The sequence below is a fragment of the Myxocyprinus asiaticus genome, chromosome 1 (assembly GCF_019703515.2).
Source record: "Myxocyprinus asiaticus isolate MX2 ecotype Aquarium Trade chromosome 1, UBuf_Myxa_2, whole genome shotgun sequence".
NCBI classification, from domain to species: domain Eukaryota; kingdom Metazoa; phylum Chordata; class Actinopteri; order Cypriniformes; family Catostomidae; genus Myxocyprinus; species Myxocyprinus asiaticus.
In genome coordinates this window covers 62,057,660-62,071,230 of record NC_059344.1, presented here as the reverse complement: position 1 = coordinate 62,071,230, position 13,571 = coordinate 62,057,660, and the positions used below count along the sequence as shown (strand labels likewise).

General features: G+C 37.9%; 1 protein-coding gene across 1 annotated transcript in view; it reads right to left on the bottom strand.

Annotated features, from left to right (window-relative positions):
- Positions 1-13,571, bottom strand: part of LOC127442871 (GRAM domain-containing protein 2A-like) — a 40,467-nt gene that overhangs the window by 6,570 nt on the left and 20,326 nt on the right. The window contains exons 4-6 of the mRNA XM_051701197.1: positions 7,569-7,641; positions 5,897-6,000; positions 3,606-3,704 (exon numbers count right to left, since the gene is read on the bottom strand). Of these exons, the coding sequence (XP_051557157.1) occupies positions 3,606-3,704; positions 5,897-6,000; positions 7,569-7,641 (276 nt within the window). The remainder of the gene's footprint in view (positions 1-3,605; positions 3,705-5,896; positions 6,001-7,568; positions 7,642-13,571) is intronic.

Below are 13,571 nucleotides of genomic sequence, written 5' to 3'. Positions count from 1 at the left end.
CTATACACAGTCACTATATGCATACAGTATATGCACATCACTGCAGGACAATCCAGCTGAAGGTAGTAGCTGTATTTTGAAAAATGTGTTTGAACAACGTCATTGTTTTCATCACTTGATACAACTTGATTTTCTTTGTCAGTATATGCATTTAAATTTGCCAAAAAAGTGAAATGAGCTTAAGTTGTAACTTCGGAAGCATTTCAACTTCAATTAAAACTTTGTGTTCAATTTTCAACCACCGCTGATGATAATACCAGAACTCATTTAGTTATCTATTCAAAGTATAAGTATTTAAATTCCAAACTTACTGAAATGCAGCTTAAATGAGATTAAGTTTTAACTTTGGATGCATTTTCATTTTAAACTTTTCTATTTTGGTGGGTTTAAATTTTGACAGTGTGGTTTTGCCCAAGCCGGTCATTAGCAGGTCTAAGCTGGTTTAGGTTTAGGTGGTTTAGGTACCTGCCTGGGTTACCATATTCCAAAGCACAGCTTCCTGACTTTAAGCTAGTGCGACTTGGTTTTTCCAGCAGGGCCCTTTATCAAGATTGTCTTCTAGCTCAGCAAGGGCCCTTCCAGCTGATCAACCATCTAAACCAGCTCAAACCAGGCAGCTAGAAACCAGATACCATGTTCCAACACAATAACACAATTACCACCTTAAGCTGGTTTTATCTGGATTTTCCAGATGGGATAAGAGATAGTGGTGTAACCAGATACACATTCAAGCCCACAAAGTACCTAGAGAGGAAGACAGACCACTTTCATTTAATTTCAATATTCAGATACACATTATCTTAATACCAGGAAAAAGATCAAAATTTTAGGGAACATTAAGGGTGTATGAAAGCTGATCTCATGGAGGAAAAACAGAAAGAGGCTTTTGGGATTAAAGCAGAACATGCTCTCAGCTTTCACAAAGGACCCTGATCACTTTATTCTAAATTTACTGTACAGGAAGTGTTTGATTGCCTTTAAGAGAGCTATGATATAAGGATTACAAAGTTATTCACAGGCAATAAAAACAATGTTGAAAAAGAGTGCTCTTATGTCTCAGTTAAAACTAGTTTGTACTCACACTAGCCTTAAAATGTTCTCCAGAAATATGAGCTAACTGAATTCTTAAAGGGATAGTTCACCCAAAAATTCTCTCATCATTTACTCACCCTCATGCCATCCAAGATATGTATTCTTTCTTTCTTTTGCTGAACAGAAACAAAGATTTTTAGAAGAATATTTCAGCTCTGTTGGTCCTCACAATGCAAGTGCACAGTGACCAAAACTTGGAATCTCCAAAAAGCATATAAAGTAAGCATAAAAGGCTCCAGTGGTTTAATCCATGTCTTCTGATGCAATATGATATGTGTGAGTGAGAAACAAATCAAGTCCTTTTTTACAATTTCACTTTCAAATTCTTCCTTTGTTTTTGGCAATTCACATTCTTCATGCATATCGCCACCTACTGGGCAGGGAGGAGATTTTATAGTAAAAAAAGGACTTAAGTATTGATTTGTTTCTCACCCACACCTCTCATATAGCTTCTAAAGATATAGATTGAACCACTTGAGTCTAATGGATTACTTTTATGCTGCCTTTATGTGCTTTTTGGAGCTTCATAATGTTGGTACCTATTCACTTGCATTTTATGGACCAACAGAGCTGAAATATTCTTCTAAAAACCTTCTTTTGTGTTCTACAGATGAAAATAAGTCATACACATCTGGGATGGCATGAAGGTGAGTAAATGATGAGAGAATTTTCATTTTTGGGTAAACTATCCCTTTAATTAAAATGAACCAGATGCTGACTCCAGACACCATAGGAAAGTGAATTACAAATCTTTAATACTCAGTTGTTTCTCCTAGATAGCAATGGGATTTAATGGAGAGCAAATGGAAATGCTCAAGTCTCCTGCTTCTCACATTTTTAAGAATCTAAAGTCTGCCATCAAAATTCAGAGATTTCAATGTAATAATAATAATAATAATAATAATAATTATAATTATATTTATTTTTCACACATTATACATTTGCACATATACAGTGAAATTCTTTTTTTTTCACATATCCCAGCTAAGCTGGGGTCAGAGTGCAGGGTCAGCCATGATACGGCACCCCTGGAACAGATAGGGTCAAGGGCCTTGCTCAAGGGCCCAACAGTGGCATCTTGGTGGTGCTGGGGCTTGAACCCCCGACCTTCTGATCAGTAACCCAGAGCCTTAACTGCTGAGCCACCACTGCCTCTGTGTGAACTCATACATTTCTCACCAACTTCTTCCAAGACCAAATTATCTAAGCTATGATATCCATATTCATTTCATAGCTCTATACTCGTACTGTATGTCAACAATTATCTCATTTGTGTATTTTTTATGAAACAACCGAGACACAGTTCAGACTTAAATGAGAAATCCATTAAGTCTCCTGAGATATGAAAGAGCAACTTTTGAACAACAGGGTTTATCTTCAACTTTGGGCAATTTCATATCGCAGGGGTCCATTTTTATTAACATATTTAAACTTTTTTTTCATTTTGTTATATGAAGGTCACATTTTTTATTTTTTATTTTCTCCCCAATTTGGAATGCCCAATTCCCACTACTTAGTAGGTCCTCGTGGTGGCACGGTTACTCACCTCAATCCGGGTGGCAGAGAACGAAGTCTCAGTTGCCTCCACTTCTGAGACAGTCAATCCACACATCTTATCACGTGGCTCGCTGTGCATGACACCGCGGAGACTCACAGCATGTGGAGGCCCATGCTACCCTCCGCGATCCACGCACAACTTACCACGCGCCCCATTGAGAGCAAGAACCCCTAATTGCGACCACGAGGAGGTTACCCCATGTGACTCTACCCTCCCTAGCAACCGGGCCAATTTGGTTGCTTAGGAGACCTGGCTGGAGTCACTCAGCACGCCCTGGAGTTGCGAGTTTGAATCCAGGGCATGCTGAGTGACTCCAGTCAGGTGGAAGTCAGCGTCAATACTCGCTGAGCTACCCAGACCCCTCTATGAAGGTCACATTAAAATTCTTCATTAAACAGACTCAGACACCTTTTACCAGGACTTTATCATTTATTTTCGGTACTTTTAAAATGACGTTTATATATAGATTTTACTGTTTTAGCCTTATCCCAGACACAGACTTTCAACATTAAACTATAAAAGTACAAATTATTACATGCTTAAGTCTTCTTATGCAAATCTTATGCAATTTTGCTTCTCAAGTAACTTTATCTTGTTTTAGGGATGTTCAGATGTTTTAGCTGTTTTAACAAGAAAACAAGACAAAAAATACTGATTAAGAAAATTATTATTATTATTATTATTACCATATTTATTGCCAATCTATTAAATAATTATACTTCATTGAAACACGCTGTTACTTCCCTGACAAACAATTCACTTAACAAAAAAGGCATATGACATTTACAGGTGTGAGAAATGCTGATATACACAAACTAATATTCATACTGTGATCCGCAGTCTCAGTGTTGCATCAATTTGCATTTGCACTGTTTTGCAGCTCCGCAGCATATGCTGACTCAGCAATGTATTCTAATCTCTCTGTCCATGACCTTAAAGCCCGATGGACTCATACCTTTTGACTGCTGTCTGTGGTGATAGCCAAACCATTAGGCACAAGACCCGCTGTCTTATGTTTCTTCACCAACCGTACAGACGCAACCTGAATGGCCACCTGAGAGGCGACAGAAAAAGAGAAAGTTCCTTCAAAGTACTGTATGTCTTGAAGAATTATTGTACTTTTTCACTCTCAAGGGAAACTGGACCAGCTACATATAATTACTAAATAACATGGTGCTCAAAGGAACGATATAACCTAATATTTAACTCAGCAGAACAAACCGCAACATGGCTCGCAGTCAAAAGTATACAAAACACTATTCGTTCTGCAAGCTCATTTTATGAAATAAATCCTGATATTTAAAATGTTGTTAAACTACACTGTCTTATTTTGTTTTGTGGGTCATTCAGCCATTTCTGCACTGATATTCAACCCTGTAACATTCAACCCCAAAACATTTAGGATGTAACAGGGTTGACACAAATCATGTTTTGAAAGTGAATAATATAATGTATATAATGTGTGATCAATAACAATGCAAACTGAAATATGAAATGTGATAATACATGAATTCACTCAGATATCTATTAAATTTATAAGCACATAAATTCCAAACTTACTGTAGCAGGGTACTTTAGGGTTAGGCTTAGGCTTAGTAATTATGGTAAAAATTTTCAATAAGGTTCTACGTTAACATTAGTGTACTGTATCATAATCTAACAATGAATAATAATTTTAAAGCATTTATTAACTCGAGTAAATTATAAATATTCTTTTGCTCATTTTTAATTCATAATGCATAAACTAATGTTAAAGGAATGTTCTCGGTTCAATACAAGTTAAACTCAATGGACAGCATTTGTGGCATAATGCTGATTACTACAAAAAAATTCTTTCAACTTTTCCATCGTTTATTTTAAAAGGCAAAAATGGTGATTACAGTAAGGCACAATGGAATTGAATGGGGTCAGTCCAGAAACATTAAAATACACATCATTGCAAAAGTTTAGCCACAGGATGTAAACATTTTATATGTTAACATGATTTTAGTGTGAGAAAATCGCTTAATAATCTTATCTGTGTAAAGGTATAACCAACACTACAGCTTCGTTGCCATGACGACACAATGCAGTAAACCCTGTAAGAGTTTTTACCACACTACTCTCATGTTAAAATGTATAATGTTTATGTATTGTAGCTATAATTTTGAAACTGACCCCATTCACTTCCATTGGAAGTGCCTTACTGTAATGGTGACTTTTACATGAACATGGGACGAGTTTAAATTATTTTCTGTGGGAATCAACATTAAGCTACAAATGTTGTCGATTGTGCTTAACTTGCATTGAACTGAAACATTCCTTTAACATACACAACATTTAATATAAAAAAATGTTTATATATATATATATAGAAATCAAAAATGCTGTAAATGTAATGTTCATTGTCCGTTTGTGATAAGTATTGTTGACAAATGTTAATGTACAGTATTCAGCTTTACTGTACAGTGTTACCGTGATAATTTGTTTTGTATTTTTTTTTTTTTGTTTTTTTGGATTTTTCCCCTTTTTCACCCAATTTGGAATGCCCAATTCCCAGTGCGCTTTTTAAGTCCTCGTGGTTGCGTAGTGATTCGCCTCAATCCGGGTGGCGGAGGACAAATCCCAGTTGCCTCCGCGTCTGAGACCATCAACCCGCGCATCTTATCAAGTGGCTTGTTGAGCACGTTGCCACGGAGACTTAGCGCATGTGGAGGCTTCACGCCATCCACCGCGGCATCTATGCCCAACTCACCATGTGCCCCTCCGAGAACGAACCACATTATAGCGACCACGAGGAGGTTACCCCGTGTGACTCTACCCTCCCTAGCAACCAGGCCAATTTGGTTGCTTAGAAGACCTGGCTGGAGTCACTCAGCACGCCCTGGGATTCGAACTAGCGAACTCCAGGGGTGGTAGCCAGCATCTTTTACCACTGAGCTACCCAGGCCCCCCGTGTTACCGTGATAATTCATTTCTATTGGTTCTTTGCAAGGCTGTTACCACATATTTATGACTGGATTACTAGTTTAATAATCAGCCATAGAAAAAACATAATTTTGACTACTAATCTGAATATTGGGGGAATGCATCACCCTATGGTGGTTCCCCAATATCGATGCTCATTATGATAGGGAATATACAATGTCTTGAAAGTTCATCAGCAAACTTTATAAATGAAATCTTGAAATTTTTTGTTTCCAAGAATGACCTTTCAGTCATGTGAGGTAATGGCCTTGAGTGTCTAGCCGAGGACCTGACACTCACCTTGATGTCTTTACCAAAGATGTTGGCGTAGAAACACAGCCAGTTTCGGGATATGTAGAGTCGGCCTTGCAGCAGTATATCTCGCATTAGGGCACAGGAGTACACTAGACGAAGGGACACAAGTACACTTACACAAGAGAACTGCATGTAATGCAAGCTGACACTTTCTTGTGAGAGTTCAAGAGTGGCGTCAAATTCCAATGTCTTGTTTCACTTGAAGCTGAAGTGTGCAGTTTTTTGGATGGTAAAATACTTTCTCCCATCCCAGTTTAATATTCAGAAGCAAATTTAAGCAAACCATTATAGTTTATATTATTATCTCTGTTTGTTTGAGCATTCCGACCAACCCGACACAGCAACATTGGCTTAAACCAACAGCGTGTTTAAGGAACATCTGTGCAGGATTATCTGTTTGTTTGACCATTGGCAGACAAAGGGAGTATATGAGAAACCTGTTTGAAAACAATCATTACTTTTGGCGTAGAATAACACACTTCACCTTTAAGTATGAAAAAGTAAACTACAATTCAAAACACAAAAATACAGCCTGATCTCATGAAAATTGTGTGAATGGCAAAAAAATTTTTAATTATATTACGCGTTCCTCACATGGAGTTCCGAGATGAAATGTCCATGAGTGGAGCTAAAAGCGAATTTTTATTTTCTCCCAAACAGATGAGGTTTTTAAGGTTAATGCTCTACCAATTTGTAAATCAACCAAACCTACCTCCCTACCCTAAACCTTATACCTAAAGCTAACCGATAGTGTCATAAAAAGCTAATGTGACATGAAAAACGCAATAGCTGAAGCAATCACGTCATTTTGTGGTGCTTCTATGACACTTCCAACTCACATGTCGACTTGTGTGCTTTTTAGGACTCGTACCCCGGTCCTTTGCATTGCAAATGCAATGCTCTATCAGTTGAGCTACTGTGTAATTTTATTGCCCTCGAACAAGATTGTAAGTATAGTTGGTTATGTGATGCAAACATTAAAATGTATCACCTTACAAGTTATGTACTATAGTAAAAGTGTTAAGATGTCATAAGATGAGAAACAGGATGAAAGTTAAGTGTTTATTAACTGATAATCTGCCGTTTTACACATGATGTGTTTGAAAAAGAATAAAAGTAATTTCACCAGCAAACTGCCACAATATGTACAATGAGCCAACTAAAAATCATGCAAAAATGTAGGTATAGTAACGTGATTCTATGATTTTACATAATCCACACTGTTTAAACTATTTAAAGGAATAGTTCAATTTACAGGAATATTCCATCATCATTTACTCACCCTCATGTCATTCCAAACCTTTGACTTTCGTCCGTGAAACACAAAAGGAGATGTTAGACAAAATTACAGCTTCAGTCACCATTTACCTTCATTGCATTGTTTTTCCACACAATTCAAGTGAACGGTGACTTGCCAACCAACCTGTCTAACTTTTCTTTTTGTGTTCTTAAAAGAAGTATCGCAGGTTTGTAACAACATGATGGTGAGAATATGATGGCAGAATTTTCATTTTTAAGTGAACTATCCCTTTAAATAGCTAGTGCTGCAAGATAATAATAAAGTCACAAGGTCAATATACAATGAAATAGAGTGCAGAGATGTAGCATAAGCAATATGCAAGGTACACACGCAACAATAAAGACACCAAACTCTTACCTTTCATGAGCAGCTCATCTTTGGGAACACTCTGGAAGAGCTTGTGGTACTGTGCATTGTACTTGCTCACGGTCTGTGAGGAGGGAGATGAGAGGGAGATCAGCTGCTTGGCACAGCTCTTCTGCAGCCTGCCTCGCTCTTGCAAAGGATGCGAGCTCTGCACCAAGCTCAGCATGCTGACATGACACCAATGCTGCACACAAACCCAGAGGCAGCCGTTGTGTGTGCACTGCAGATACCCGGTCCCTCTTACTCTCCCAGGAGCCGACTCAACTCTCCTCTTCCTGTGAGCTAATACAGTGTCTCTTCTTACTTCAGAAGAGTCTCTCTCTATCTCTCTCTCTCTCTCTCTCTCTCTCTCTCTCTCTCTCTGTGTGTGCGTGTCTCTGTCTCTCTTGCTCGCCCTCTTCACCGCCCCGTCACATGCAGCAGAAACACCCAATTCTCCGTAATGGAAAGAATTGAGTGCTCGTTTCTAGCACATCTACCCTCACTAGGGCTTTCACCGGTGCTTCCTGCAGCGCAAAGCTCATCAGACTGATGCATAACAGATCATTTAGATAATGTTCATTATCTAGATGGGCTGATCCTGTTAGCAGAGCGTTCTGGGATTGTTTAACTCTGCCTGTACAATGACACTGTTGGTTTATACTTTGTAATAAAAGCATTTTGTACACTAGAGCCAGTGCTGGGTACTACTGGATTACATGTAATACTGATTATGAAATAAGGTTACAAAATTAAATTGCTTGCTGTAATTAGATTACATTTCATTTTAAAATACTCATAATCAGATTACAGCTACTTTTGTATGAATTACATGATTACATATTAATCAGGCAAAGGCAGTAAATTGTTCATAATTAATTGGTCCCTTTGGGGGATTGTAACGTTGATTTACAAAAAAAACTGATATGATCTGTTTTAACACATGGACGGTGTTTGTAATGCCAAAAAAACCGGGATTAAAACAGATTAATTCATGAGTTTAAATCAGTCTACTCCCTCAGGTTATTGTTATAAACATGAGCCTCGTCTGAAAGGTCGAGGAGGAGGTGTTGCTACAATTTACTGTGATATTTTCAGTGTTACTCAAAGGTCTGGATATAAGTTTAATTCTTTTGAACTGATAATGCTTAATGTGACATCGTCAGATATAAATAAAAAATATTTGTCATCGTTTGTTCTTGCAACAGTATATAGACCACCAGGGCCATATTCTGAATTCCTTCGAGAATTTATTTTCTGTCAGATCTAGTGGTTGCTGTGGATAGTGCTTTAATAGTCGGTGACTTCAACATCCACATAGATAACGAAAATGATACACTGGGATTAGCATTTATCGATATTCTCAACTCTGTGGTTACACAAAATGTGACAGGTTTAACCCATCGGCAAAATCATACACTAGATCTTATTTTGTCATATGGAATTGATGTTGATAATATAAAAATTCTGCCACAGAGTGATGATATCTCAGATCATTACCTCGTCTCTTGTATGCTGTGCTTAGCAAAGATAACTCAATCTACGCAACTTTATTGTTCAGGTAGAACTATTCTTTGAACTACTAAAGATAGCTTCACTAATAATCTTCCAGACTTGAAGTTATCACAGAAAATATGGATACAGTCTTCTCTAGCACTCTAGATTGTGTCGCCCCCCCTTCGACTAAAGTGATAAAAAATCCCGCACCATGGTACAATGATCACACTCATGCTCTCAAGAGAGCAGCACAAAAAATGAAGTGTAAATGAAAGAATACAAAATTAGAGGTACAGTATTTCGCGGTGCATGGAAGGATAGTGTCTCTAACTACAGACATGCTCTTAAAACTGCCAGGTCTGCATATCTGAGCAAACTCATAGAAAATAACCACAACAATCCTAGGCATTTATTCAGTACTGTGGCTAAATTGGTTAGGAATAAAACTTCTATTGAACCAGATATTCCATTGCAGCACAGTAGTAATGACTTTATGAATTTCTTTTCTGATAAAATTGAAATCATCAGAAGCAAAATTGGAATTACGCATCCATCTGCCACAACACCCCAGAAGACTAACATTTTCCCTATGAGCAACTTCAATCCTTTGCTGTTATAGGTCAGGAAGAGCTAACAAATATGGTCAAAACATAAAAATCAACAACATGAATGTTAGACCCAATACCAACTAAACTCCTAAAAGAGGTGTTTCCTGTAATCTCAGAACCTCTTCTTAATATTATTAACTCCTATTTATCCTTAAGGCATGTCCCAAGAAATTTTAAACTGGCAGTTATCAAACCACTTTTCAAGAAACCACAGCTTGAACCAGGAGAATTGGCTAATTATAGACCGATTTCAAATTTCCAATTTATCTTGAAAATACTAGAAAATGTAGTGTCCTCCCAACTATGTTCATTTTTACAGAGAAATGGTATATATGAAGACTTTCAGTCAGGATTTAGGCCCCACCATAGCACAGAGACTACACTTATCAGAGTTACAAATGACTTGCATTTATCTGATCGCGGCTGCAATTCTCCTCTAGTGCTCTTAGATCTTAGTGCTGCCTTCGACACTATAGATCATGACATTCTCTTGGATAGGCTAGAGAATTATGTTGGCATTTGTGGACAGGCATTAGCTTGGTTTAGGTCCAATCTATCTGACCGCTACCACTTTGTCTGTGTAAATGAGGAACTGTCAGATCAAATTAAAGTTAAGGATCTAGTGCCACAGGGATCAGTTTTAGGGCCTTTTCTCCCTATGTATGCTCCCCCTGGGAGACATTATCAGGAACTATGGAATTAGTTTTCACTGTAATGCAGACGATACCAAACTTTATATTTCTTCGAAAACCGATGAAACTTCAACAGCAAAACATTTTGGTGTTATATTTGATAGCAATCTAACCTTTGAAAAACAAACTTCCAATATTTGTAGACTGCACTCTTCCACCTCAGAAATATTGCTGTTACGACACATGCTACGTGTTTCTGATGCCGAAAAAGTAATTCATTCGTTTATGACCTCAAGACTAGATTATTGTAATGTATTACTAGGCGAGTGTCCTGCAGGTTTAATAAGTAAACTTCAGTTGGTTCAAAATGCAACAGCGAGAGTGCTAACTAGAACCAAGAAATATGATCATATCAGCCCCATTTCATCGGCGTTACATTGGCTACCTGTTAAGCTTCTTATTAATTTTAAAATTCTGTTAATTACTTAAAAAGCTTTGAGTGGTCTAGCTCCAAAGTACTTAAGTGACCTTCTATCACGCTCCATCGCACTCACCATGATGGCAAAACTCCTGCCTGTTAACAATACCGTGAATATCAAAATCCACAAAAGGAGGGAGATAATTTTCATATTTGGCTCCTAAACTATGGAATAGTCTTCCTAGCAATGTTCAGAACTCAGACACACTCTCTCAGTTTAAGTCTTGACTAAAGACTTATCTGTTCAGCCAGGCATACACCTAATTTATCCCTCAATTCATAGTTATGCTGCTTTAGTTAGGTTGCCAGAACCGAAAACACTTCACAATTCTTTAACCCTGCTTTAAAGTGAATGGCATCTACTCCAATTTTATTCTATTTCTTTCCCTGTCTAAACCTCGGGATTATATCAGAGCCTGCCAGATCCATCTCCAGACCCGCCTGATGTCTGATTCCCAATGGGTCGTGGAGTGATGATGACAAATTGCAGCCATCCAGGCTTCAGTTCAGTCGACTAAGACGGACTTCACAGAGTATGAATTAATGCAAACTCAAAGACATGGGATTCTCCATGAGCCACTGTCTGAAGCATGGGGTCAGGATGGAGTTCACCAAAAATTAACTGCATAAGCTTCCAGCCGGACTGCAATGCTCCTCACTGAATGATAGCTATATCAACTTGTTCAAAAGAGGGACAACACTCTCTTAAACTACATAGAAAATGAATTAACTACTAACAAAAGTCTTCATCGGCCGAAATAAAAGGACAATTCATCTACGTGTATTTCCTCAGTTAATTCGGATGACTTCAATGACTTTAACACTAAAACTTAATAATTTTGTTTAATCATTGACACTCAACACTTACTTATTTTACTAATTTTAACCACTAATAGTTCTAAACATAAATAACTAATATTGCATTATATTCATTCATTTTCAGTTATAGCATACAGTAATTTCATGTACAGCTGCTTTGAACCACGCCTGTTGTGAAAAGCGCTATACAAATAAATTTGACTTGACTTATCCTAGTGACCACGGCCTTTTATCCATCTTTTTCCCATCTGATTTCATGTTTCCACTCTTAAAATTTCCTTTAATACTACTTAAATAGACTTTAATAGATAAAAATGAATATAAATGTTGATTTCATTTCAGTGATTTGGTCAAGGTAAATGTCAGGGGGTGCAGAGAAGGGTTTGATCCAGAGGCGGGGTCTGTCAATCACACTTGTTCCTGCAGCATGGCATTGCTTGTGTGTAGATTGCATCACCTTATTACCATAGGCCTAGTAATATTGTAGTAACCATGTTTTTTTTGTCAGAAACCATAGTTTTAATGCAATTAACAATGTTGTTACTGCAGTAAAATAGTGGTAATATAGTAACCATGGTTAATTTTGTGGTTGCTATAAATTTACAACAAAATACTACGGTGAAACAATGGTTACTGTAGTAAAACCAAGGTTATTTTTAAGGTAAGGTTAAGGTTAGGTTTAGGGGTTGGGGTTAATGAAGTGTGTCTGTGGGACTCTAAATAAACACAATAAACGCATTGCAGTGATGCCCATACTGTATGCTAGTATTTAAATACGGGTGCAATTAGTATCTACCATTATTTGCACAAGGGTTGGGCTTCAAATAATATCTGCCACTATTTGCAATGGAGTGTAAATAGCATCTGCCAAAAAATAATAAAAAAATAAATAAATAAAAAATAAGCAAAATTCATAACAATTCTTATATTTTGATCCATTATGTAAGTTTTCTTCAATGCATTTAAGCAACAATATCTCAAAATGGTACAAGCTTATCCTGTGCATATAACATCAAATAAACAAAAAATAAGTCGCAAGTAATCCAAAAGTAATCTGCACTCACACACCTAATTAACACATCTCTAATTACAAGCACTTTTCCCATTACATTTAAGCAGGCTCGAGTAAATCTGCTGCTGAAGAAACCCATACTTAACCCCACACAAATAGAACACTACAGACCAGTCTCTCTCATCCCATTCATGGCAAAAACACTTGAAAGGGCAGTTTTCAAACAAATCTTTGACTATCTGTCACAGAACAAGCTGCTGGATGACAATCAGTCAGGCTTCAAAAGTGAACACTCCACCGAGACTGCCCTGCTGTCTGTCACTGATCACTGAGACAGGCGAAAGCTGAATCCAGATCATCCGTCCTGATTCTGCTGGACCTTTCTGCAGCCTTTGACACAGTCAACCATCAGATCTTACTCTCCACCCTCTCTTCGCTGGGTATCACAGGATCTGTGCTTGACTGGTTTAATTCCTATCTCTCAGGTAGGTACTTCAAGGTAGCCTGGAGAGGTGAGGTATCCAAGCCACATCAGCTACCTACTGGGGTACCTCAGGGATCAGTGCTTGGGCCACTTCTCTTCTCTATATACACAAATCACTGGGACCATCATTCAGGCACACGGTTTCTCTTACCACTGCTTTGCTGATGACACACAGCTCTACTTGTCTTTCCAGCCCAATGACATCACAGTGACTGCTCGAATCTCTGGCTGCCTGGCAGACATCTCGGGCTGGATGAAGAAACACCACCTGCAACTCAACCCAGCCAAGACTGAACTCCTTGTCTTTCCAGCCAACCCTGATGTTGAACACAACATCACTGTGCAGCTGGGTGCAACTACAGTAACGCCTTCCAAAACGGTCAGAAATCTAGGGGTAACCATCGATAACAAACTAAATTTCACTGACCACATCTCAAAGACCGCAAGATCGTATATATTTACACTCTACAATATCAGGAAGATAA